The sequence below is a fragment of the Vicugna pacos genome, chromosome 6 (genome assembly GCF_048564905.1).
Source record: "Vicugna pacos chromosome 6, VicPac4, whole genome shotgun sequence".
NCBI classification, from domain to species: domain Eukaryota; kingdom Metazoa; phylum Chordata; class Mammalia; order Artiodactyla; family Camelidae; genus Vicugna; species Vicugna pacos.
In genome coordinates this window covers 95,048,197-95,074,873 of record NC_132992.1, presented here as the reverse complement: position 1 = coordinate 95,074,873, position 26,677 = coordinate 95,048,197, and the positions used below count along the sequence as shown (strand labels likewise).

Genomic DNA, 26,677 nt, shown 5'->3' with positions numbered 1-26,677 from the left:
AATGGGGACCAGAGCAGTACCTGCCTTTCAGAGTATTGCTCAAATAAAAGAGACTGCGGCGAACGCATTTCTGCCCGGGGTGGGGTCCTGCCCCGGAATATGGTCGCGGACCCCCGGGCGCACTTCTATGCGGGGATCCCCACCCTGGACACCCGCTCTCCCCGTACCTCTGCCCTGCCTACCCTGGCTCTCTCGGGGACTGCCTGGAGCCCCCTCCGGGCCGCACAGATCGAAGTCTCCCCGCCCGCCCCGGGCCCGCCCTGGCGCTGCTTTGCCAGCGGTCTCAACAGGCCCTGGCGCGCTCAGGCCCGCCGCGGGGCGAGGGTGGGTGCGCGCGGCCGCCAGGTTGCCCCGCTGGCCCCGACCGGGCGGGCCGGGGATCGGAGGGGGCAGGGGACGCTGTAGGTCGGGAGATGGGGTGGAAGAGGGAAGATGGAGGAGGCGGAGGTGGAAGGGGCAGGGAGGTTGAGGGCTGGGGCTGCGAGGTTTCGGGAGCGCTCTGGGGTGGAGGCGGCAGGAAATCTCGGGACCACGGGGGCCGGGGGAGAAGCGGGGAGGCTCACGGCCTAGACGGGGTGAGGGGAGGAGGGAAGGGGGCTGGGAGTCTCGGGATCCGCAGCGGGGGGAGGGTGCCCCGGGACCGCAGAGACCACCCAACCTTCCACTCCCGCTGGTGGGTGCCCCGCCCCTCCCTGTTCCCCTGGCGCCGCACGCCCTTTTCACTTAGGGTAGACCAAGGGTGCAGGTCTGCAGCGCATCTGGCGAGGGTGAGGATTTGTGTCCCAGTGTACTGGGTGCTGAGGGGTCTCCCCGAGTTGCTGGTGGGACGCACTGGCGGCACTGGGGGGAGAAGCGAGCCTTGGGTGCTGGCTGAGCCGGTGTTCTTGGAGCGCCACCCACATCCACCTTCCCCTGCCCTCACCGTCGCCTCCCCAGCAGAGGCTCTGGGCCAGAAGACCGGGGACGCGCCCGCGCCCGCCCACTGGCGCAGATGGAGCCCCGGAGCGGGGCCCTGGAGCGCAGTGCCGGCGGTGGCCACCAGGCGGCGGGGCAGGGCGGGGCCTGGCTGGTAGGGCCAGTGGAGCCTCACGGACCCAGTTTCCGAGGCCGGCGGCTCCTGGGCTGCCCGCCCCTTCCCGTGAGGGCCTGGTGGGATCACAGAGGGGCACCAGGCCCTCGACACCTGACCTCATCTTGGAGTTTCTGTGCAAGAGCGGGACAGGGAGGCAGCTATTTGGGGGCATTGGGAGGATGAAACGGGGTCTCCCAGCTCTGCCTCTAGGAGGGGACCTTTGCTGAGACCGTGCCTTTGTTTCCCCTACGAAGATGGGAGTGAGGGGAGGAGAATCTCAGGCTGCTGGTCCTCCTTGTCCCGAGGAGAAACAGGCTGTGGGCAGCTGGGCCTCCGAGGGAGGGGACGGCTGATGGCCGGCCCAGCGGGAGGAGGGGAAGGTGGCCCTTGGGCTCCGCTGGGGGAATGGCTGGGCCAGGAGAGGGTCGGCCAGGAGAGGGCCTCAGAGGACCCTGAGCTGAGCTTGGGGCGCGTGTGCATCTGGGCCTGGCCATGGGGCCCGGGGCTGGGCAGCTGGGTGGGCACTCTCCCATGGGAAGCTGAGGTGGAGGATGTGGAGGAGCCCAGGCTGCAGCAGTCCCCACCTGCTCGCCGCCTCGAAGCTCAGCTGCAGGCCGCAGCCGAGGGCCCTGCACCCAGCCCTACTCAGTACCTTGCAATAACCTAATTAGAAAAAGAATATGAAAAGGAATACACGCGTGTAACTGACTCGCTGTGCTGTACACCAGACACTAACACGACCCTGTGAATCAGCTAGACTTCAGTTCACAAAAACAATGTAGGCGTCTCCTTCCTGGGGGTGCTGTCAACCTCCAGCCAGGGGGCCGCTTCCCAGACACCTGCCCTGGCAGTGGCAGTGTCCAGCCGCACGCAGGGAGGAGCCGGTCAGCTGGACACCCCTCTGTAGCTGTGGCACGGCCGGAGCCCCGCCCTCACTCCCGTCCAGGCCCGAGGTCCACCCATCTGCCCCCTCCTACCACCTCTCTCCTGCCCGGCGTCCCAGCCTTCCAGGGCACAGCTTTTCCTAAGCCCTTCTCTCCACTCCCCCCTCAAGCCTTGGCCTGAGTCACCTTCAGAGAGCCCTCTTCTGAGCCTGTGCAGCAAAGGGTTAACTCAGTAGGCCTGGGTTGTCCGCAGCCCACACAGTCTAAAGACTAGTTTAGCCCTGGCCTGCTCCTAGGAGGCAACGTCTGAGCCCTTGGGCTGCCTGAGACCCCTGCCCTGAGCCCACAGCAGGCCCGTGGGTGGGTGGTGGCCGGGCAGCAGCTCCAAGGATCCACCCATCAGGACTTTCTCCTTGGTGTCCCGTTCACCAGGCACAGTCCTGGAAGAGCACCCCTGACTGTGATCAGCCCCCTAAGACAAGAAAGGGAGACTTGTAGGGAAAAGGGAGAGGGCAGAGTGGATGGACAGAGAGGTGGGCAGACGGATGCATGGATGGATGCGCGCATGGATGAAAGAACTAGCGCAGTAAGCCATTAACTGTAGAAGGTAAGTGGTGGGTGCATCTGTCTTCACGGTGCTGTGTGTTTGAAAATATCATACAGCGTTGGGGGAATGTCTATAGACAAGCACTGTGACCAAGTAGCTCATGAGCTAAAAAGAAGATCATGGTAAGGACTTTTAAATACCTAGAACTGAATGATTATTTTAAAAAGCATTGCATATCCAGACTTAGTGGGGTGGGGACAGCGGAATTGGCTTACATTGGAAAAGAAGGACACTGTAGGGGTTGTAAGCTGAGTCCCTGTCTTGGAAACTTCAAGGCCAGCATGGGGGATGGAATGGCCACAAAGGAGCTGGAGGGAAGATTTCATACCCCAGGGGATTGGTCACCGCACAGCTTGATGCACGTGCCACAGGCCAGATGGCTCACCTGAAAGGGGTGAATCGCCTTGCACTGCAAAAATAGAATGGATTTTTAGGAATCTCTTTAGAAATCTATTTAGAAATAGATTTATTTCTAGAACAAATAATAAGCTTGAATGGTCCTGTGCCTAGCAAATCAACTGAAGCAGTATTTAAGTCTTCCCACGTGAACACTTGGAGCTGGAAAGACCTGTTTTGCAAGTGCAGACACAGAAGACAGAGGATGGAGGACTGTGCCCCACAGCCAGCCCGGGGTCAGCTCTCCTGATCAGTGACAGGAGGCTCTTGGCTATGCTCGGCTCCACCGGGCAGAGAGGAGCCAGGGAGAGCTCAGCACGCAGGTCACAGCCAGAGCCTGTGGCTGCAGCTGGGGACGCAGTCTTGTCCACTATCTCCCCACGGTGGTCCGGGGTTTCTGAGGTGCAGCCTCAGAGCACAGATGCCAGCCCACCGTGGTGTCTGAAGGCGAGATGGGACACTGCGGAGGCCGCACTTCTAGAATGGCCCTGTGACCTCCCCGCAGGAAAGCCTGGGGCTGGACAGCCCAGCACCAGGACCCAGGGGTGACCGTGGCTCCAGGGGTGGCAGACAGCCGTCAGTGGTGGCGGGAAGTTCACAGTGGAGCCAGGTGCCTTTTTCCTGAATAAAGTTAGGATGTACGTTTCCTCCGCAGGGTCACAGTTTTGTAAACGGGACAAGGAGGGCTCTCTGTGTGGAACGAGCAGTGTGGGCTGTCCCAGAGAGTGGGCCCAGGAAGCATCCAACCAGGAAAGGAAGCCACATGACCTCTATTCACAGATGATGTGATCTGATATGTAGAAAACCCTAGGTGGGAGGGTGCAGCCCAGCGGCAGGGCGCGTGCTTAGCAGGCACAGGGTCCTGGGTTCAATCCCCAGCACCTCCATTTGAAAAAAAAAAAATCCAATTAAAATAAATAATTAAAAAAAAAAAGAAAATCCTAAAGATTCCACGAAAAAACTTGTCAGAACCGACAGGTGAAGTCAGCTGAGTCGCAGGCCACGGCGTCAACACGGAGACCAGCTTCATTTCCGTCTGCTTGTGGCAAACACGCTGGAAAGGAAATTAAGAAATCAGTTCCATTTTCAATGGCATCAAAAAGAATAAAATCCTTGGAAATGGACTTACCCGGGAAGATAAAAGGTCTGGACAGAGCCTTGCTGAAAGGAGACATGGCAACGGGGGCACGCCCTGCGTTCACGGACTGGAGGGCTTCCTGTGGTTAGAACGTCAGCTCTACCCAAGCCACTTGCAGGTCCCCTGCGGCCCCGTCCAAATTCTGGCGATGTGAATTTCTTTTGCAGGGATGGAAATACCGATTTTAAAGCCGGTGTGGAGTCTCAGGGGCCCCAGGCGGCCCCGGGAATTGACCCCCCTGTGCATACATGCTACCTTGGGACCTCCCCATCTACCCCAGCCTGGCCGTCAGAGGCTAAAGCGGGGGACAGGGACAAAGGGGCGGCTGCAGGTGCAGCTCACATCCTGGGGCCCCGCCTTTGCCCCAGGGAGCCAAGCCCAGAGAACCCGGGCAGCCCGCCTGGCCACGCAGGACACAACTGGGCCCAAGTCCCCAGCCCTGCTGGCCCTCCTCCTGCCTCCCTGGGCCCCCAGCAGCGTTCCTGAGTGTCTGCATGTGGGAGTGTGTGCGCGTGTGGGTGCGTGCCTCCGTCTCTGCACCGGGTTCGTTGGCATGTGAGCAAATGGGGGAGCCTGGCTGTGGCAGGCGGGTGAGGGAGTTGACAGGATACTGGTGGGGGTGGGGTGGAGGAGGCCTGTCCAGGTGGGTGTGGGTCCCCCTCAGCCCTGGCAGGTGACGGACCAAGGGCGGGGACCTGGAGGTGAAAGGCAGGGAGTGGCGGCAGCTCCACCTCCGACCTGGATTCTCTGTGAGGTGGGAGGAGCCCATGGGATCCCAGTGGAAGAGGTGGCCACACACACACACACACCCCCTTTCGCTCTGCCCTCCTCTTCTGCCTGGACTCTTCCAGCCCTGAGCACAGCCTCCCATGTGATCACCCTGGGAGACCAGCTCAGGCCTGGCCCCTGCACCCGCTGCCTTGCACTAACCCCAGGTCCCACTGCAGTGCTTCTGGCCACACACCAGGACTGTGATCCACAGGGTGCTGCAGCGCTTGTCCCTGACCTGAGGGCCCCCTCCCTGGGCTGTCTGCCCCTGGAGGGCTGAGATCCCCCACCCTCCAGGACCCGCCCAGGGCAGTGCACACACAGGTGCCCAGTAAATGCTCTCTGGGATGAGCTGATGGCCAGACCCAGTGGGTTTGTCCATCCGCCCTGGTCCCCTCTCTGCCCAGCAGCCTGGGAGCTGCCATCCTGGGTGATACCCGAACTGCTCTAAGCTGAGGCTGGCTGGAGCCCAGCTCCCTGCAGAGGAAACCGGCTGCTTCCGGCGTGAGCTGCGGCCCGACATCAGCCTAGGTGTTCCCCACACGGCTGGCTGTCTCTGCCGCGTCTGTCTGGGGAGGCGGGGGTTGTGTGGTGCGGGTGGGGGGGGTGGGGAGCGAGGGGCGCCTCACCCCAGCACCCTCGACAGTCCCACCCTGGTGGTTTTCCGCCCTGGGGCACTTCTGCTTTTTACTTGGTGGTGCAGGGTGACAGGTTGGGGAGGGCACAGTAGCCCAGACCCTGTGGGCTGCCACAGACCTCCAGGCCCACTCTCACCTGCCCGCCCACCCGCCGTGGTGCCCCACAGCTTGGGGCTTCTGTGGGGCCTGGGATGGTAGTGGGTTGGGGCAGTCCCTCTTGGCAGGGCTGGTAGGCAGCCTGTGTCCCCGCCCACCCTCCTCAGAGCAATTCCTAAAACTGGGCCTGTTTTAAACCTACCTATAGGCCATGCAGGCTCCCTACCCCAGCTCTTGGCATTTGGGGACCTAAAATTCTTTGTGGTGGAGGAAGGGCTGGCCTGAGCAACATCCCTTGCCACCACACCCCGCCCCCCCCCACTTGAGCTGGCAGCACCCCCACCCAGTTGTGTCTCCAGAAAGGCTCAGTGTCCCCTGGGGGCAAAACTGTCCTGGGTGGGGACCCCTGCGGGAGGTCCTGGCCTGCCCTGGGCTGCACTGCGGGGAAGTGAGGCCGTGGGGGTCCCAGAGCGGGGTGACCAGGGGGAAGGGTTCTGCTTTCATTCCAGACCTACTGTCGTCCATTGACCGCATGAGATCAGGAGACGGACTGGCAGAGAAGGCAGCCACCCGACCCAGGCCTCCGGGCTCTGTCTTGGGTCTTTCTGGGGGCTGGACCAAGCTTCCCAAAGTGGCCAGGGGAGGGCAGAAGTTGTGCCTGCTCTTCTGCGGGGGGATGTCTAGGGGGGCCTGGTCTTTGGGACTCTCCCTGTGTCATGGGACCCTTAGGGCAAAACAGTTGGTTCCTGAAAGCTGCTGAGACTGGACCACAAGGGCCCGAGGGCCACACTCCTGGGAGGAGCTGCGGGGTCGGGGCAGGGGTCTGGGGGCAATGCTCTGGAAGGGCAGGGGGGCTGAGGGAGGGCAGGGGTCCCTCATCTGGGGGTGGGAGAGAGTAACTCTTCCTGTTTGGGGACTGGCACACAGCAGGTGCTTAATAAAACAGCCTCCTGTTGTGTGTGCCCAGGCCTGTCCCAGAGGGAGGCTGGCTCACCTGGGGCCTTCCCGGCTCCTGGACGGTCGTGCTGCCTGGTGTCTGTCTGCAGGGGCTCCCTCCCCGGGGCGGCAGGGAGAGCCCCGGGGCGGGAGGAGATGCGGGGGGCAAATGGGTGAGCCCTGGATGGGCGTGGTCTGCGGGCCGTGCGTCCGTCCGCAGGGGTGCTAATGCTTCTCTGAGCATCTCTGCTCAGCTGCCCTTCTCCACGTGCAGACGTTCTTTGTGTGCCTGCAGTATTAATTCTTGTCAGCTTTAGACCTGGCGCCTGTGTTCTCCTGTTCTGCCTTCACGTGCTGGCTCGGTCCCGGCATCCGTGGCCAGCAGCAGTCCTCACGTCGACATCATCAGGTTCCCCTTCTTCTTGCCCTCCTGTGATGCTTCTGGAGATGTTTTAAGTCCTTCTCCTTTCAGGCTGCCAAGAAATAATCCTGCGCCTTCTTCTACGAACGTCCTGATTTTGCTGTGTCACTCGGGGCGTGGGCCTACCTGAAGCCACCTTTGGTCCTGTCCCGGAGGAGTGGCTGCGGCCCCACCTGTCCTGCCCCAGGGACAGCCACGCAGGACGTGCAGGTCCTTTCTGCTTTCTTCTGAGGCTTTGCTGTCCGGTGTCGCATCAGCTGTGTCACCCCCCAGGCTGGGCTCGCTGTGTGGCAAGAGGAAGCTTCTTGCTACTTTCCAAACACAGCATAATCCAAGTTCCAGTTTCCCTTCTCGCCCTCCCGAGAGTGGTTTGTACTGCCCTGGGGGCTGGATGTGAGTGTGGCCTTCTGTGAGCAGTTTCCACTCATGGGGTATATGTGCAGGGGACAGGAGGCCCGGGGACACCAAGGACAGTGGGATGCAGACCCGCCACCCCCAGGGCTTGGGACTAGAGGGACAGGAAGACAGACAGACAGGCAGGCAGAGGTGAGGGCCTGTCAGGTGAGCCAGATTCGGTGTGATGGTGACCCCGTGCTGTGTCTGGAAACCTCTGGTGCCCCCAACAGACTGCTGAAGGTAGGTCCCCAAAATATCACCCGAAGTGTCACCTGACGCTTCCAGTTGAAGAGTTGGTGGGTCTTTCTGGAAATTCTGGAACAAAAGATAAGGGTATTTGGCATCTATTTAGTGTCCTTGGGAGGAGTGATGCTCTGTTGGTGGGGACAGGGGTGTAGCAAATCCTGCTAATGCTGGTGGAACAGAGCCATATGGGTTGATGGTTTCGGTTCTCCATGCGGATCCTGCTCCCTGGGGCTCCTGTGGGGAGAGAGCCGCCTTTGCAGGAGCTGACCCAACCTGTCCCCGGGGCCTCTCCCTCTGTCTCCCCTCTTTGTCTCTCCCCCAGACCCCCTCCCCCAGGTCCCCCCCCCCCGATCAACCCTGCTCTGGACCCTTTTCTCACCTGGGGGCAGTTTCATCCTGGGGCCTGGCCAGTGTGCACCCACCCACCTGCCTGGGACCCGCTCTTACCAGGTTGGGGGAACACTGGTGACAGTGTGTGCCCGAGGCCACACCTCCCATATCCAAGTGCTCCTCCTTGCTTAGGAACAGCCCGCAGCATCAGCAGGCACAGTGACCGCATGTCCCAGCCCCCCTGCAGCCAGGGGTGGCCACAGGACAGCATACCCAAGGAGACAGGACCAGAAGTACTGAGTGAGGATCCTGGAACACCTCCTCAAAGAGGAAGGTCTGCACCATCCTCCACCGTCTTACTTCCCGACACCTGGAATGCAGGTGTGAAGGCTGGAGCTCACCAAGAGACCAGGAGGCAAGCAGGAAGGCCAAGGCCAGCCCCGAGAGAGAATGTCCCTGTGTGTTCAGCACAGTTATCTGGGAACTCGGAGGTGACGGATGGGCAGCCTGTCCTGGGCTGAACTAAGACACACTATAACTTTGTTGAAGCTGTGACCAGTGACTCATACTTAGAGTGCCCTGGTCAGAGGAACATGGGCTGGTAACAAGTTTCAGAATCACCACGCTCTTGGGGCGATGGCTTCTCAAAAGCCCCTTTCCTTTCCCAGCCTCTTCTTTCTCAGGGAAGCTCTCTCCGAAACTGCCCTGAAAGCCCCTTCCCCAGCTGGTGTCTGGGGAACTCCCGCCCTCAGAGGCGGGTACTGAGTCCCATGAAAACCCCCAGAGGCCCCGTCCCCTCCCCCAGCCCCTGAGTCAGCATCACTAAGGCCCCAAGGTGGGGGAGGCGGGGCTGGAGCCTGCTCCCTGGGAGAGGGGCAGAGGCTGGCAGTCAGGAAAGCTTGGAAGACTTACTGGAGGCGGAAAAACTATCATTGCAAGGCAATGGCACTTGGCGTCGTGGGAGCAGACTGACACACACGTGCGACGAAGCAGGGCTCTCTCCAGGCACATGGTGTTTGGAGATCGATGGGCGGAAATTACCGTAATGACAAATCTAGTGGGGAGGGTAGAGCTCGGGTAGAGCACGTGCTTAGCACACACAAGGTCCTGGGTTCAATCCCCGGCCCCGCCATTAAAATAAATAAATGAATAAACCTAATTGCCCCCTCCCCAAAAAACAAATCTAAAGAGGTGGGCTGTATAATCATCCCCACAGAGGTGGGGAAACGCTTTGTCAAACCCGGGACAATTTGAGTAGCCTCAGCAGTCATGATTGTGGTTGACGGAAACACATCAGAGATGAGAAGGTCCTCGGGTCCTGGTCACGGGTGTTCACAGCAGCCAAAGCGGGGAGCAGCCCAGGTGTCCATCGATGGGTGAATGGGTGAAGAGGTGGCCCACCCACACGACGGAGTATGATTCCGCCGTAAGGAGGAGTGAAGTCCTGACACCTGCGCCAACCTGGGCGGACCTGGAGGACGCTGCGCTGAGCGAGACAAGACAGTCACAAAAGGGCGTAGTGTACTGTTCTGCTCACACGGGGTTCCTGGTGCAGTTTCACAGACATGGGGTGGGGGGTGGGCGCCAAGGCCTGGGGGGAGGGGGCCCACACGGGGTTCCTGGTGCAGTTTCACAGACACAGAGTGGGGGGTGGGCGCCAAGGCCTGGGGAGGGAGGGGGAGTCGGTGTTTAATGGGGACAGAGTTTCAGTTTGGGGAGAGGAAAAAGTTCTGGAGGTGGGTGGTGGTGATGGGCACACAGTGTGGGTGTACTTACTGTCACTGAGCTGTGTACTTAAAAATGGTTAAAATGGCAAATTTTATAATTTACCACAATAAAAGTCTCTGAGTCCTTAATGACACTTGGGGAGAGAAAGAATGAATCTAAGGCCCTGGCTGCCGCCAGAGGTGACCTGGCCTGCCTGGGGACACAGGTGGAAACATCACTTTACTGGAAAGTCACCACTCAGCTGACAAAGCACAGTGGCTGCCCCCAGATAGGGGGTGGAAGGTGTGGCCCCGGGACCAGGGCCCGGGGTGCGGGACTGAGTCCACCTGTGACTTGCACTTTCAGAGGAGAGGCCTTGTCACCGTGAGCTGCCTGCTGTGCTGTTATGACTTGTCAGGGCTTTGGGATCACTTCCTGGTTACGGGGAACCACAGGTGATGGAGGAACAGGTTACATGAGGTCGGGAGGATCCAATCAAGCAAATCCTGACTTTTATGAGGCAACCAGCCAGGTCACTTCGAAATGTAAATATGGTGGCTTCCGGGGGTGGGGGCTTGCTTCCCAGGGAGGGAAACCCAGAGACGTGACGTCCACTGCAGTGTTCCGTCCTTGCGTGGGCCCCGGTTTGAAACCACCTGGGGACGAGCGGGGTGGCAGGCGCTGGGCTGGCTTTCAGGTGGCGGGGGAGGGGTGGCTCTGGGGCGTGCAGGGCGCGCACTCGGCTTTGGAGGTGGACACGGAAGCCCCTGCGCGCGAGTCACGGGGCGGCGCCCAGCGTGGCCCGCGGTTCCCGTGAAGCCCGCCTGAGGACGTCTTCCCGCTCGTTGAACCGAGCGGGGCATTCGGGCTGGGTGACGGCCCTCCTCTTCTCCGGGAGCCGTGGGGAGGGCGGACACCTGCTGCCCAGGTGAGCACGTCGGCCGGGCAGGTGCCCGAGAGCATGCCCACTGCCCCTCTTGTGTAATTTCTCAGGCTGGAATCTGTGACCACATGACCTACTTAGCATGGTGGATAATTTCCCCGAGATGATGAAAATGATACTGCAGATGAGATAAATGAGGAAACCCTTCCGGGTTTCACAGGAACCTGGCGGGTGGAAGTCAGGACCACGGAACTTCTTGGGGAAAGCGTCCCCTGGGGGCATTATCAAAGGGGGCCACGGAGTCCCCTTCCTCCTGCCTGGAAGACACTCAGCCTTCAGGGAATGCACCCAGCCCCTCCCAGACGTCTTCCCTCACACCTGCCTTGGTGGTCAGGAACTGTGCGTGGGCAGGGGCTGCGGTGGGCACAGTTACCCTCCCAGACCCCCTTGAGAGCCTGGGGAGTGGATTCAGCTGACCTAAGTCAAGTCCGCTGCCATCCCTGACCCAACAGCCAGTGCGCAGAGGGTGACAGCGGCCCCTGCTCCACGCCGGAGCCCGTCAGCTGGGTGTGGGGGAGCCCGAGAAAGCGCAGACCCCTCAGCGGGGGTTCAGAGGGAGCAGGTCCGGGGGGTGCCACCGATGGAGTGACAGCCGTCCCTCGTTATCTCTGGGGTGCCTGGCCTGCTGGCCGACGTGGCCTGGCCCCTGCCGAGGACCCCACTCTCTTGGACCCCGAAGCTGCCCTGCCCCCTCAGAGCCTCGGCTCCACCTGCTATGGCTCATTTGGGAGGGGCTGCCCTGCTCCTGAGCCCTGGGAGGCTGCGCTGCCCTTGGCAGTGGCCTGTGATGGATGCCTCAGGCCCTGGGCAGGTGTCTCAGGAAGGCTGAGGGGAGCCCTGTGCACAGGCCCTCTCCCCACATGGCACTCCAGGTGCTCTGAGCCCCCTCCACACTGAGAAATTGCTGTGCAGGGTGGAGCCCAGAGGGAGCCCTGGGTCACACCCACGTCCCGACAGACAGTGCAGAGTGGGGCCCGCCCACCCCGGGCTCCCCCAGCTGTGGACGCACCAGGCGCCTACTTCCCCTGCTGTGGTGCTGGGCACAGAGGGCCCCCAGATGTCAGGGGGTCTAGCCTTGCCCTGGGCTGAAAAGCCAGGACCTCAGTGGCGGACACACGGAGGGCCCACAGTGCTCTGCCTAACCCCGGAACCCAGAACCAGCCTGTTGGGCCCAAGGTGGGCAGGCAAGGCCGTGGGTCACATGCAAGCCCCCAGCGTCTTCTGAGGACACTGGCCGTGAACTTTTGTCTGGGGTCTTGCAAGCCAGAGAGAGAGAGAGAGAAAGAGACACAGCCCTGCTAGCCAGCATGGACACTGTGTCCCAGGGGACCCCACGTGGCCCTTCACGTGGAAACCCACCCACAGAGCCACCTGGCCTGGCTGGCGTTGGCTCTGGGGACTCAGAGACAGCGCCAAGGGTGGGCGTGTTGGGCCTTTCCCCCACCAGGCACCACCCCCAGACGGAAAGGAGGCTGGGCTCCGTGTGAAATGGCTGGGTGCTGGGGGCAGGCGCTGTCCTGGGGCCGTGGCGGGCTGTTCTGTGCTGCAGTCCCATGGGTGTCCCTGGGAGGGCTAGGCTCTTGGAGGCTGCTCTGCTCTGTGCCTGCCTCACCAGCGAGGGGCCACACCAGCCTCTGTGTCCAGCCCCATTTGTCTGGGGACCCCAGGCGCCAGTAGCTTATGTGAGCTGGTCCCAGGTCCAAGCCGCCTAGGAAGGCCCAGAGCGAACGCAGGTCTGGGTGTCGTCAGAACCATGAGGAGAAATGGGATGGGCCTCGCTTTCTGCCATCTGCCACCCAGGAAAGTGGTGAGGCCGCTGTCTCACCACCAGCAGGATGACAACCGAGCCGGGTTGGCCAATCCCAGGTCTCGCTCTGTTTGCGGTTAGGGGAGTTTCAGAGAGAACACACTTGGACCCTGGCTACTTCCTGAAAGCTCTCAGCTGCGTCTACAGAATGTGAGGCCGGCTGTCAGGATGAGCTCAGAGTGAGTCCAGGGCCCATGTGCTGGGAGCAGTCAGGGCCGGGGGGTGGGTCCTGAGAGCAGAGGCGATTCGTTGGTGTAAAGGTGGGGGCTTGGTTGAGGGTCTTAACCTGGGATCCTTCACCCAGAGAGACCCCAGGGCACCACTGACCACAAACGTGGTGGTGGGGGGAACTGGGGGAGGGGCAGCCCCCTGTTGTAGCTTTGGCGCCTCTGCCCGCCCTGAGATTTCCTCCAGCACGGTCCCCACCGGACGGCTGGCTGGGGCGGGAGGCGGGAGCTGGGGGCTGGCTTGTCCAGGGACCGTCTCCTCGCCCTGGTCCAGAAACTCCGGAGCTTCCTGGGCTGGTGCCATGTGCTTGCTGCTGAATCGCAGGCGTCTGGCGGGGTCGGGTGTAAGGGGCCTCTCACCCCGGCCTCCAGGGGCTGCCTGGGCCCGGTCACGTGGGCAGGAGTCAAGCCAGCAGGACAGCGGGGTCTCTGAGGGGTGGGCGGCCAGCCCGGTCACAGGGCACAGTCCTGGGGCACAGTGGAGTGTCCCATCAGTGTCCGCGGAGAGCGGCGGGCAGGGGCTGGCCACGGAGAATGGGCAGTGGGAAGGGTGGTTCTTCCGGGTGTCCCTCTGCCTGGACAGTGACAAGTGATGTCAGAGGACCCGCCAGGCGGAGCGGGGAGGACAGAGGTGGGACAGCAGATGTGTGTTTGGGGAGGGAGTTCAACCTCATTAGCACTCAAGGAAATGCAGGTGTGTTTTAACCGGTGGTGGGAGGAGTGAGGATGGGTCCGGTCCCCCTGTGCTGGCGAAACAGAGGCCCCAGTCCAGCTGCCTCAGAGCACAGGTAGGAACTCAGCAGTTCCCTCCCCAAAGTTTAACCGATGCACAAGTACAGAAGTGAGGCCCAAGGTCTGGGTGTGAGGAGGAGAGAGCGAGAGATTGGAAAGAGCCCCAAAGGCCGGCAGTATTGAAATGGTTAAAGATGTTACAGCAAATCCACAAGATGAGAGCCAGATTCCTGGCGTCCTGGGGAGCCGCTCCTTAGAACCAGCAAGCGAAACCAGGAGGGCAGTGCTGGACGGGCTTCTCCTCTGCGCCTCTGTGCCTGTTTGCAATGGCCCACTGTGAAACGGTTGCAAGTGTATTTTAAATGCCGGGAGGGACACACGGCAGTCACAGGGCCTGGAGCACCTGGGGAGAGCACTGGGGGCCAGGTCACTCCACCCTGTCCTGTGAGTGTCCACCGGAGCTCCTGTCCGGAAAACGGGCTTATTTACATAACAATGGATTGAAAGGGTCAGTGGAAGTAATCAATGAACAATCTCTAGTAGGAAGAGAAGAGTTTTATTTGAGCCAAACTGGGGACTAGAGCCCAGGAGACAGCTCTCAGATGACGGGACCTGCTCTGGAGACGCAGGGTTTCCAGCACAGTTTGTATCTTGTCAGAACACGAACATTAAAGAAGTCAGGGATACATTCCCACAAGGTGCTGATAAAACCAGACCAGCAGGAACACAGGGAGTCAGCCCGGCCCGGCCCCCGGGAGGGGGTCGTCACGGAAGAAGGGCCAGCGCGGGCGTCCCAGGGCGGGAGGCGCTTCCGCTCGGACGTTCTCTGCTTCTGGTCAGTGCGCCCTTTTCTTTAATAATTAAAGCAGATGGACAAGGTATGTTTGGGCCACACACAGGCTGTTCTAGCATCAAATTCAAGTTGTCCCCTGTGTAAGCCAGAGTGATGCCCCCAGACCTCTGTGGGTGAATCTTCTTTCGTTAAAAGTAATGAGCAGACAGGCCGCAGGTGAGCGTGCGGGGGCAGGAGTGGGGCGGCACCTGGAAGCTGCTGAGGGGGCAGGGCTGGCCCTGCGGGGAGGAAGGTTTGGGTTGAAGGCCTTAGGGCTTGTAGAGGCACCAGGGTGGGGCCCAGGGCTGGCAGGGGCTGGGGCTGGGGCCGCCGGAGCCCAGGCCCGGGGAGGGAAGGGGCTTCAGGCTTCGTTCCACGGCCTGTGCCTGCCCCAGAGCCCAGGTCAGGGACAGAGACCCCGAGCCCACCAGGCCCAGGCTGGCGCTGTGGGCGTGGCGGGCTGTCCTCCCCGAGGCCTCGTGTGGGGTCTGTCCCTCCACCTGCCCCAGAGCTGAGACTGCCCAAAGGCAGGTGGGGACGTGGGACAGGTGAGGAAAGAGCAGGTTACTGTGTGTAGGCAGGCAGAGAGGACAAGGACCCAGGCCCACTGGACCCAGGCCGGCAAGAGCCCCAGCTGCCAGCGGGGATGGGCTTTGGGCGCTCTGGGGCTGGTGGAGGGGGGACGCCGAGAGGGGACAGTCCGCTGCTACCCCGGCCAGGCTCCTGCTCCACACCTAGGGCGCGGCTGCCAGGTGTCCCAGCTGTCAACCAAGGACGACACAAGACCCACTGACGCTGGGTTGCTCAGCTCATGGGTCAGGAGGACACACAGGGAGCAAGGACAGGGGAGCAAGCAGGAAGTGTCCGTGTCACTGGAGCCACGAAGACCCTGGGAGCGGGCCTGGGGCTGAGACCTGCAGCCGTGCTTCCATAGGGCAGGACCAGCCGGGACGAAGCCTGAAGACGGGATGAGCTCTGGGGAGCAGACGGCCCCGAGGCCAGGGGCTGGGCCGGGGAGTGGGTGGAGCGGTAGGTGCCCAGGCCTGTCGGCATGGGGGAGGGGCGAGAGAGGTGGCGAAGACTGCGCACTGGGCGTGGGGAAACGCTCCCCTCTCCCGGGCCTTCCCACCACCTGGTTGCTCCGGCCTGGGCCTTGTGCCGGGGCCGCCGTTTCTTCGATGTGGTCCCTTCCAGCCCCCATCTCATCCATCCAGGTGGACTGTTGGCCATCCATCCAGGGACGTGGCCCTGGATCTGGACATCAAGCTTTGTTCTGCACTGGCTGCACGGGGCAGGGGGGCAAGCAGAGGGCCAGCCGGTGCCCTCGGACGGATGAAGTGCAGGCCCCGGGGTCTGCTTCGCCCACCGCTGCTCTGCCCACGGGCCTCAGCCCGAGGGATGCACACTGTCGGTTGGGCCACTTCCTCCCGCTTTTGCAGAAGTGGCTTCTAGAAACATGGGCCCCGCTCTGCTCCCAGCTTCATCAGGGAGGAGGGTGCCGCGCAGCCCCTGGGGAAGGGGCTGTCCTCCAGCTTTCAGAGTCACGGTTCTGGGGAAGGAGTCGGGCCCAGGGTGAGGCCGGTGGTGCCCGCCCCCCGCTCCTGGGGCTCGGGGCCTCTGGACTGCTCCCAGCTGGGCTGGTGTCCTCACAGCTCATGTGGGCCACCCTCACGGTTGGAGACCCTCTGGACGCCCCCTTCCTCAGGCTTATCCCTCCCTCACCCCCGGAGCTGACGGCCCCCCCCAGGTGACAGCCCTCAGAGCCTTGGACCATCTCGTTGGAAGGCAGAGTTCCGCGCAGGGTCCTCCCAGGCCAGGTGTAGACCTCAGCCAGAGTATCTGCAGGAGTGGACCCCTCCCCACCTTGCGGGGGTGCTGGATGAGCCCCGGGGGCAAGGGTGGGCGGGGGGTCCTAGTGACCCTCCAGGCCCACCCGTGCTGGCAGTCAGGAGATGTCAGTTTCAAAAGTTTTCAAAAGGTCATTTTCAAAATGCTTGGGAGATACCTTTCTTGATTCTTTCTTGCCTCAGCATCTTATCTTCACCTCTAGTTTTGAGGTCTTACTTACAAATTCTAAGTTTCAGTGAACTCTCTGTAGTTTCACGTAAACATCTGGCTCTCTGTTATTTCCGGCTGCTAAAGTGCACTTGCCAAAGGAGGGCCTGAGGGGAATCTACCCGCAGTGCAGCCGCCGCTGGGGGCGGGGAGGGGTGGCTGCAGCGCTGGCTCCCCGTGGGGTGGGGTCTCCACCTGGCAGGTGGCTTGGGGTGGGGGCTGGGCCTGGCTCCAGGTGGGGGGGACTGGGGCACAGGTGGTGACACCTCTCTAGCCCAGCTCCCTGAGGAAAAAGTTAGAGCGCTTGCCTCCCCCAGACCCTATCTGGCTGGTAGAACGGAGCTTACCTCAGGGGCACCTCTGGTTAGAGAGGGCAGCTGAGAGACAGGGTGCCCGGAATTCCACCCCCCCCACCGCCAGCATCCGCTGTGCCCGCCTACCTCTGTGCACTGAGGCCACCGTGATCACTGTCCCGGGGTCCTGGTCCCTTTCACATGGGTGATGTCTATGCACTTTGGATCTCAGATAATTACTTCACCAAGAAGAACTCCTAGAAAGGATTTTACCAGATCCAAAGTTAAGCATGTTGAAGATTTTTTAAGCCACGTTGCAAAATTGTGCTCCAAAACATTTGTGCCAGTTTGTGCTCCCATGAACACAGTAAAAGGTACCCACGTCTCCATTGTCTCGCCAACACTAAGAATTAAAGTTTTTCATTTTTGCCAACCTGGTAGGCGAGAAAAAGACTACTATATGAATGTTTCTGTTTCTTTAACTACATAAGCGGAGTTGAGCATTTTTTGAAATTTTAGGAGCTATTTTTACTTCTTCTGCAAATGATCTGCTGATTGGCTTTGACCCTTCTATTTTTGTTGGCTTGTAGGAGCTCTTTACATATCAAGGATCTGCTGTTGTATCCCACAGGATAAATACAAGACTTGGCATGTAGCAAATTTTAACTAACCATTCATCAAATGACTTAATTTGTAATTTAATCTGATTTCCCTAAAGCGATTTCAACCTACTCTCTCTCTAGGTCACTTTAAAACTCCTGGAGTAAACCTCTCGACAGGCATGTGGCATGTACTGCAGCGCCGCCAGGAGACTGAGCTGGAAAACATGCCAGGTGAGACCCACCCCCCCATGCCTCCTTTGGCTTCAAACACTCAGCAGGGAGCAGGTGAGAGTTTTGCTACAATGCACTTTGTTTCGTAACAGGGGCAATTAATGCAGAAGTTCACATGCAAAACTAGATTTATCAAAATAAACTCGGAAACAGCAAAGCTGGAGGCCCTCCGCCAAGACGCAGGCAGCTCCCATTTCTTTATTCTCTTGAAGTGCTAGCGAACACCAGCAGCAGGGCTGAGGGGCAGTCCCAGGCTCTGGGGTCCATCTGGGCCTCTGTCTGCCAAGGCCCAGGTACCCTGCAGAGACTCTCCCCTTCTCTGGGGACTCATCCATCCCTACTCAGGGGCTCTTTCCCCAGGAATCAGGGTCCTCTGTGTGCACTGTTGGTGGGTGCAGGGGCTCTCACCTGTCCGCCCAGGGCTGGTCACCGGGGGGCTTGGAGAGGTGGGGACTGGAGGCTTGGTGTGGCTGTGTGGCCCCGAGCAGGCGGCCTGTGACGGAGCCACACTCAGAGTCCAGTAGGTGCGCTGTGAGGTGGGGGTGGTGCTGGTGGGGGGCGACGGGGAGCAGGGAGAGAACCAGAGCCTCTCTGACGGCTGGGAGCTCACAGGCCTCACGAGGGCCTCCACCTGGGTTTAGGTCCCCTCACACTCTGCCCCCAGGGGTGTGTGACCATCGAGAGGGATGGGATGGAGACAGGGCAATGCTGGGGACCAGGGAGAGCGGCAGGCACTGAGGAGGACTTGTGTGTCCAGAGGGGAAGAGCCGCCCAGGAGGAGACCGCCCGTGCAAAGGCAGGGCGTCACCTGTCTCCCACCAGAGAACCGCCCTCCATGGCCCGGGGCTCCCCTGGCCTCTCAGCCCCTCTGCTGGGCGGAGCCCAGCTCTGGCACAGAGAACCGACCACTGGGTCGGGGCACTCGCTCACACCTCTGTCCATGTGGAGAATGGAGCTCAAGTCCCAGGGTGTTAGGGCAGTGGGTGGGGGGCCCAGAGAAGTGACCCCTCACACCCACTGGGATGGCCACTGTCAAAACCAAAATACCAAGTGCCGGTGAGGACGTGAACAAACGGGAACCCTCGTGCACGCTGGTGGGAACGTAAAAGGGACCGTGAGCCAGGGAGGACAGTGTGGGGGTTCCTCAAAAGCTTAAAAAAAAGGGTGGGGATATCGCTCAGCGGTAGAGCGCGTGCTCAGCATGCACGAGGCCCTGGGTTTAATCCTCGGTGCCTCCACGGAAAACAAACCAACCGACCTAACTACCTCCCCCTCAAAGGAAAGTTTAAAAAGAGACTCACCGTGTGCTCCAGCGATCCCACTCCGAGCCACACACAAAAGAGGTGAAAACGGGTCTCGAGGAGGTATTTGCGCACTCATGTTCACAGCAGCCAAAGTGTGGAAGCCGCCCAGTGGCCACGGGCAGACGACTGGGTAAACCTAGCGTGGCCCGTCCACATGCCAGGGTACCGCTCTGCCTTAGGTAGGAAGGGCGTCCGGACACGGGCCGGCACGGGGAAGCGTCCTGAGGACATGATGCTGAGAAGGACCTGTTCTTTATGACCCCTCACGCGGGGGGCTGGGGGAAGGGGAGGGCGTGGGGGTGAGTGCCCCCGTTCAGGGAACAGGGCTTCCCTTAGGGGCGAGGAGAGGGTCCTGGAGGTGGATGGTGGCGGCAGCTGTGCAGCCCTGGGACTGTGCTTAACACCACTGAACTGTGTGCTCAGAACGGTTAAGATGGCAGCTTTCACACTGTGGGTATTTTACTAGAATTTAAACCCTGGGGAGAACAAGGGAGCGGCGCCACAGGCGCCAGGTGGGGCTGGAGGGCGCAGCGGCTGGACGGCAAGCGGCCGCCCCACAGCGCCTGGAGCCAGAAGACGGGCTCCAGCGGGGCGGGGCTTCGTCGTCCCCAGGAAACCCCTCCAGAATTGGGGTGAAGGTGCATTTCGGGTGAACCAGAGCTGAGGGCAGGCTCTACTCACAGGGTTTGTAAGGGGTGCCCCGGGGGAAGGAGGGCGCGACCTCAGGAAGGCAGGAGTGAAGGAAGGGAGCCCTGTGGCCGACTCACGGCCGCTGGGAGCAGGGACAGGTGGTGCGAGGTCACAGCCAGCAACCGCCGCGGGCAGCACCAGCACCAGCCGATGTGCAGGGTTAAACAGACAGAGGACCCGGCCCTGAGGTAACCGGACAGAGCCGCACACGTGCCAGACACGCGGCTTCGGAGTGACAGTGCCCCAGGGTTCCTGCCCGTTCCGGAGGGTGGCGGCTCTGAGTAACTCCAGACACTTAGACACACACACACACACACACACACACACACACACACACACGAGACTGTCTAGGGCGCTCTCAGAAAGACCGGAAATAGCCTCAGTGACCTCCAAACCAGCAGGAGGGGAAAACAGAGCGAGAAGCAAACTCAGCCAAGCCGAGGGGAGACGCGCTGTTTGCTCGAGGCGCTCGGGCCGTCGCGCGCGCCGGGGGCTGAGGCCCAGGCCAGGCGCGGGCGGGGCTGGCTCCTCGGAGGCCTGCTGCCTGCAGCCGGCGGCTCCCCGGCCTGGCGCTGTCTTCTGTGTGTGCCCTGTGTGTAAATGTCCCCTTTTTAAAAAAAAATAAATTGCTACATCATATTTTTTGATTTGGGGTTTTTTGGGGGGGGAGCTAGGTTTATTTATTTGTTTATCTGTCTGTTTTTTAATACCCTCCCTCCCCCAAATGGGTTTCTTAATGTGACCCTTCGATCACTGGTCTCCAAGCCGCTGGCCCTGTGGACAGAGCGCAGACCGTGTCTTTTCCGCTCATGGAGGTCACGTTTCCAAGTGTGGTTTGTGTGCTGGAGAAGAGAGTTGACTGTTCGCCTCTGTGATGGGGTGAACCGTGCTCGCCACAAAAAGACACGCTGCAGCCCAACCCCCAGGCCCTCAGAAGGTGACTGCCCTTGGAGGTGGGGACTTCACAGAGGCCACCGAGTTAAAATGGAGTCATTTGGGTGGCCCTGACCCCCCGCGACTGTGTCCTTATAGAAAGGGGACGTTTGGGGGAGGGTACAGCTCAGCAGTGGAGCATGTACTCAGCATGCACAAGGTCCCAGTGCAATCCCCAGCACCTCCACCAAGGAACAGACAAGCAAAGAAACCAGCCTAGCCCCCCACCCCTCAACAACGGCACCCACTGGAAACTGTTCAGCCCCCGGCGTGTCCCGTCTGGGGCGGCCATGAGCCCTCTCGCCTTCCTGAGCGCCGCCGAGTCTCTTCCAGGCGGTTCCAGGGACACCCGCCCTCAGGCTTGTCTCTGTCCCACAGGAAACGGCACGTCAGCGACCAGCCCTGCCCTGTGGACTGGCGCGCCCCCGCCGAACTGCACCATGGCCTTCGAGGAGAGCAGGGTGTTCCTGGTGGCGGTGTACAGCGCCGTGTGCATGCTGGGTCTCCCGGCCAACTGCCTGACGGCGTGGCTGACGCTGCTGCAGGCGCTGCAGGGCAACGTGCTGGCCGTCTACCTCTTCTGCCTGGCGCTCTGCGAGCTGCTCTACATCGGCACCCTGCCGCTCTGGGTCATCTACATCCAGAGGCAGCACCGCTGGACCCTGGGCCCCTGGGCCTGCAAGGTGACCGCCTACATCTTCTTCTGCAACCTCTACGTCAGCATCCTCTTCCTGTGCTGCGTCTCCTGCGACCGCTTCGTAGCAGTGGTGTACGCACTGGAGAGCCGGGGCCGCCGCCACCAGAAGACCGCCGTGCTGGTCTCAGCCTCCATCTTCATCCTTGTCGGGCTCGTCCATTACCCGGTGTTTCAAATGGAGGACAATGACACCTGCTTCGAGACACTGCCAATGAACCGCAGGGTGGCAGTGTACTACTACGCGAGGTTCACGGCAGGCTTCGCCGCCCCCATGTCCATCATCGCCTTCACCAACCAGCGTATCTTCCGGAGCACCAAACTGAGCACCGGCCTGAGCGCCGCCCAGAAGGCCAAGGTGAAGCAGCTGGCCATCGCGGTCGTGGCCATCTTCCTGTTTTGCTTTGCTCCCTATCACCTGGTGCTCCTGGCCAAAGCCGTCGCCTTCTCCTACTACAGGGGAGACGCCGACTCTGTGTGCGCCTTCGAAGCCAGACTGTACACCACCTCCATGGTGTTCCTGGGCCTGGCCACGGTCAACAGCGTGGCTGACCCCATCATCTACATGCTGGCCACGGGACTTTCGCGCCAAGAATTGTGCAGAATCCATAAGGAGTGGAAAAAGTTGTCCACAAAGGCGGACGTCACCAAGCTCACGTGCTCCAAGGACTCGGAGGAGGTGCAGCTGCCCACGCCACTCACAGATGGCTGCACACACGCTCCCGGGCCATGGCCGGGTGCCCTGGAGAGGCTGACCGAGGACACGTGCTGAGCTCAGCCTGCCGCAGGGCAGGACACCGGCACCGTGACTGCTCTGCCACTGAGCCCACCAGCCAGTGTCCACGGCGCCAGCTGTGGAGCCCCGTCCAGATGACACACCCCCTATTTCTCATGCCTGGAGCCTGCCCCTTGGGGGTCCCGGTCTCCCAGGCGTCCCCACTGGGTACAGAAACCCCCTGAGGAAGGTGGCGGCACGCCAGAGTGAGGGCGCGCCTTCAGGCTGCGGGAGAGCGCGCGGCAGGCAGGAGGGCGTGCTCTGGCCGGCTCGGCTATTAGCAAACAGCGGGGCTGCTGGCAGTGGCCGTGTGCATGTCTGGGGCTGCTGGCAGCTGGCCCAGCCGTGCACGGGGAGGTGCCTGTCAGCCCCCTAGTGATGACTTTATTCTCTGTGCTTTTCTGCAGGCGTCACCTGAATGGCTTGGAAGGGAGACGGCGGGGCCTCTGTGCTTCTGCCTCAGAACCTTCGTGCAGGCAGGCCTGGTCACCAGGGGCCAGGAGCCCAGCCCTGAGGGCCCTCGGCTGCGGCTGATGCTGCACTGGGCTGCAGACGCTCAGGGGAGCTGCGGGGTGGGTGCAGCCCACGCGTCCTGCAGGGAGCCCAGGTACCCTGTCAGGGACACCGTCAGCCAGGCGTCCGCTGTGCACCCCAGGAAGGACGATGTGTTGCCACAGGGCTTGGAGAATGGCTACGATTTCTTCTCATCAAGGCTTCCCGGCTTGGTTGTCCGGGGAGAAGCTGGTTGCGGGTTCTGGCCAGTCCAGCCCCTCACCAAGGCACCGATGGAGCATGGATGGAGCACAGAACTGGGTGCTCGGGGAGACAGTGGGCTCCTGGGAACTGCGCAGCTGAGTGAAATCCGGGTCCTGCCCCAACCAGCCCCATTGCCAGGTCGCATGGCCGCCTCGGTTTCCCCATCTGTGACAGGGCCAGCGACCCTGCCCTTAGTAGTGGGGTTGGGTCCGGTGGGGGCTGACCCACTAGCTCTGCCTCAGGCACGCCCCCCGTGCCCGCAGCACAGCGGCCTGGAACCGCCTGGATGGACCGGGGCTCTCGGCTCCCTGGGCAGCCGCAGAGTGGCCTCTTCACGGGAGAGACTGAGAAGATACACGGTTTAGAAAACACGTTTAGAAATAAAAATACGAAACAACCGTGGGTGCCAACTTCCTTTTTAAGTAGAAAACTGTCATCTCGCCTGTGCAGGCACGTGTCCCATCCAGGACTTTCCTGGAGGCCAAGCCCGTGAGGGGCCGTCTGGTGGGCTCGCCAAGTGACTGGCAGGGGCCCCAGGAGCAGCCGGCGGGTCAGGGCTGGGATCGCAGGACGCTTCCACAGTGAGGTAGGGCCTGTTCGCTTCCTGGGCCGCTGTCACTACCGCAAGCTGAGCGGCTTAGAGCAGACACGGTGTTCTCCCCGTCTGGGGCTGGGAGCCTGAGAGTAGGCTGTGGGCAGGGCGGTCCCTCCTGAGGCTCCGGGGGAGGCGGCGCCTGGCCTCACTCTCAGCCTTGGTGTTGCACCAGCCTTGGCTGCTCTGGGCTCGTGGCCGCGTCACTCCCAGGCCCGCCCTGTCTCGCGCGGCCTCCTCCTCCGTCTTCCCTCTGGCTCCCTGGATTCAGGGCTCACCTGGATAATCTGGGACGATCCTGTCAGCTGATCCTTACTCGTGACGCCTGCAAATAGGGAGCGACACCCCTACTTCTAAATAAGGCCCTGTCCACGGGGGCCATAGGGTCGGAGGCAGAGGTACCCTTCGGGGGCCAAGCCTGCCCACTGCAAGTGGCAAGAAGGAGCCAGAACCGCGCTGCGTGGTCCCCGGGCAGGAACGGCCCCCGCACTCGCCACTCACCCCGACTCGCTCTGCGCCTGTCGCCACCCACCCCGCCGTGCCATGACAAACGCGGGGAGGCATGGTCACCGCCCAAGCCCTCCACACCTGCCTCCAGGAGTGGCACCTGTCAGCTGTGCACCGTCCCCCAGTTGCTCCCTCCTTCCCCCTCCCCCAGAGTCAGGTCCGAGGCCTCCGAGAGGCCCCTCCTAGGCCAGCCACCCCCTCTGACAGCCAGCCCCTTGGCCATCAGACCTGCCTCAGGTCCCTCTCTGGCCATCTGGAGAAGACTGCTCCATCTCTAGGACCCCCCAGAACACTGGGTCTCCCCAGACTCCTGGATGAGGACCATAGTCTGGCCTGGACAGTCTCCAGCGGGGAGAGGTGGGTGTCGGGGAGGCCCCCTGTCGCCCCCAGAGCTGCCCCTTCCTTGGGGTCCTGCCTTTCCCATCAGAAGCGCAGGGACTGAAAGAGCACACGTCCAGTTTTGAAGGGGTTCAACAGAGGGGGTTCCAGCAACATCTGAGGCTCTAATTCTTTTAAACAACAAGAAGGACAAGAGAAAGATCCTGGAAAACGGAGGAGCCCAGGTGAGAGACACAGTGAGCAGGAATCTGCACCGGCCCAGGGTTGGGGGCCCAGCCTTGGGGGGCCCAGCCTGGGTGCCTGTCTACCACCCCCATACCCCCTCCAGGCCAGTCCTCGGACCTCTCACGGACTGTCTCGGGGACCACCTGGTTTATGCGCATGTGTGTCATGTGACTCTGGATGCACCCCACCCCCAGCCCCCAGCAAAGGGGTTTCCCTTAGTTCAGGACCAGTCTTCACACCCAGGCTGGGACCCTCCCCGCTTCATCTTTTGTGACAGCGTGTGACCAATAAGCAGCCCCTTTCCTCCTGGGTGGTTTGCCACCGAGGCCTGCCCAGCCCCCAGCTCATCCCTGGGAGCTGGGAGTGTAGGGGGCAGGGCTCAGGCCCCAGGAGCACCCGGTTCAGATGTGGGGCCGCTGGGACTTTGCCGGGGGTGTTCCTCGGAGGGCCTCTGCCCCCAGGGCTCTCAGAGGGTGCATGCAGGGATGGCATGGGCCCCCGGGAAATTAGAAGATGGACACTTGGAGGGGCAGTCGCTCTGGGGACCAGAAGCTCAGCTCTGTGTTCAGGGCCCAGCCAGGTCGGGCATCACACTTAGAGACCAATCCGCCATCCTCAGAGTGCGGCCCCACTCAGCTTAGTGGAGGGGTGGGAGGGGGACCCCGGTGGAGTGAGGCCCGCCCTGCCCTGGAGCTGAGACCCTGGGGAGCAGCTGGGGAGGCAGTGGGCGGGGCCAGCCTAGGGTCCTCCCTGGCCATGTCCCCCTGCCCCACCCCGACGGACGGCCTTATTATGACTGAGTCTTCAGTCGCTGACCACGAACCTTTCCCCTGCCATCTGAGTCACACTGCGAGGGAGATTTCTCAGGTCAGCAGTGCGGTTACGGGGCCTGAAAGTGGCTCAGACAGTCTTCCCCCACACCCTCACCCCCACCTCTTCACCCCCCGATTCACCCGTTCTCTAGTTCCCTCCTTTCTTCTGCTTCACCCCCACCCCAGAGCGCTCCCTGGAGGTGAGGAGGGAGGCCAGTGCAGGGAGGCCCACCCTTACTGTCCTGGGGTCCAAGGAGGAGGCAGGAATTGAGGGGGACCCCTGAGACCCTCTGGGGCTGTCCCGCCGCCTCGGGCAGCCCAGCCTACACTCCTGGGCACGTCCAGCTATTTGTTCACCGGTGCACTCCCAGCTTCCGGGACAGGGCCTGGGCCTGGGCCTGAGCGGGCCCTACGGTGGCTCCCTGAGTCACGGTGTGAGGGACAGATGGTCGTGTGGCGGGCGGGCACTGTGCCAGCCGAGGAGCCCCACCCGGGCTCCCTGACATTCTGAGCACTCACGTACGTCCAAATATTTGAAAAGTCATCAACAACCGAACAGACGGTTGAGCCAGACACACCCCGCTCCCAGCCCTGATAAATACACCTGCACAGCCGGGGCAGGGCGAGGCCCCCCCGGCTCCCCAATTCCCCCTGGCCCTGCGAGTGGCTGCGGCCCACAGGTGCACACACGGGCCCGGGAGGTAGGCTTCCAGCGGCTTGCCTGAGGATCTGGGGTCTCGTTGTCCAGAGGTGGGGTAGAAGGGCAGCAGAGCCCCAGGGACGGACCTTGTGCCCAAAGCCCTCCGACCCCGTGGGAGGGGTGGAGAGGGGCCTGCATACGCCAGGCCCGCCCGAGTGGTGAGTGTGCACAGGAAAGCACGCTGGTGATGGCTGGTGGGGCTGACGCCAGGCAGAGAGCGCTCCCACCTCAGGGTCACTAAGACTTTCGGGAACCCCCCGGACTTCCCAGGACACCAGCCTCAGCGTCCTCATCTGCAATTTGGGAATGGCCACAGGGCCCGCCCGCAGGGATGCTGGGGGCATTCACTGAGATCACGTGTTTCCCCCGCTTAAGCTGTGCCTGACACCCCGCCGCGTCCTGCGGGGACCTTGACGACCGAGGCCCGTCTTCCCCGCGTCGGCCCCTAGAGGGCGCGGGGCGAGGCTGAGCTCGCCGTGAGTCTCCCGCCCGCGGCCGCCAGGGGGCAGCACAACCCGAGAGGCCCGGCTGCGCGCCCCTTCCCCGCGCGAAGGGAGGGGAACCTCGAAACCTGGCCCGAGAGGCCCTGCGCCCCGGGGACAAGTGACAGTGACACCGTGGTTGACAGTGACATCAGCCCTAAGGCTGGCCTCGTGCGAATCCGGGAAAACCGCGGGGGCAAGCATGGGTGTCCGGGCCGGGCTGGGAGGGAGCGGGCGCGGGGGAGCCCACCCCTGGGGTGGGGAGGGCGGGGGGCCGGCGGGGCCAGGCGGTGGCCCTGTCCCCAGGCGGGCTGGGCAGCAGCGTAGCTCCCCCAGGAGGCATGTAGTGCACATCCACGTCCGCCGGAGCCACCCCATAGCAGGACCCCCCCAAACCTCCCTCGGGACTCTGCGGCCTCCGCACCCCCTAGGATGGCGAGAATCGTGGACAACAAGGGATGGAGAGGGTGTGGAGAGGGTGTGGAGATGGTGGCCCCTCCTACACCGCTGG

The 26,677-nt window shown here is 61.9% G+C and overlaps 1 protein-coding gene across 6 annotated transcripts; it reads left to right on the top strand.

Annotated features, from left to right (window-relative positions):
• The first annotated feature begins 12,497 nt into the window (after positions 1–12,497).
• Positions 12,498–22,901, top strand: GPR132 (G protein-coupled receptor 132). Of its 6 annotated transcripts, none has more exons than XM_006216903.4 (3): positions 12,498–12,564; positions 17,268–17,357; positions 20,663–22,901. In XM_006216903.4, the coding sequence occupies exons 2-3, from the start codon at positions 17,306–17,308 to the stop codon at positions 21,748–21,750; spliced, it is 1,140 nt and encodes a 379-aa protein (XP_006216965.3). In that variant the 5' UTR covers positions 12,498–12,564; positions 17,268–17,305; the 3' UTR covers positions 21,751–22,901. The 6 variants fall into 6 exon arrangements, 4 of the variants coding, with proteins under 4 accessions (XP_006216965.3, XP_072820110.1, XP_072820111.1 ...); XM_072964009.1 differs by lacking the exon at positions 12,498–12,564 and adding an exon at positions 14,074–14,222; XM_072964010.1 differs by lacking the exon at positions 12,498–12,564 and adding an exon at positions 14,078–14,179.
• Positions 22,902–26,677: the final 3,776 nt, after the last annotated feature.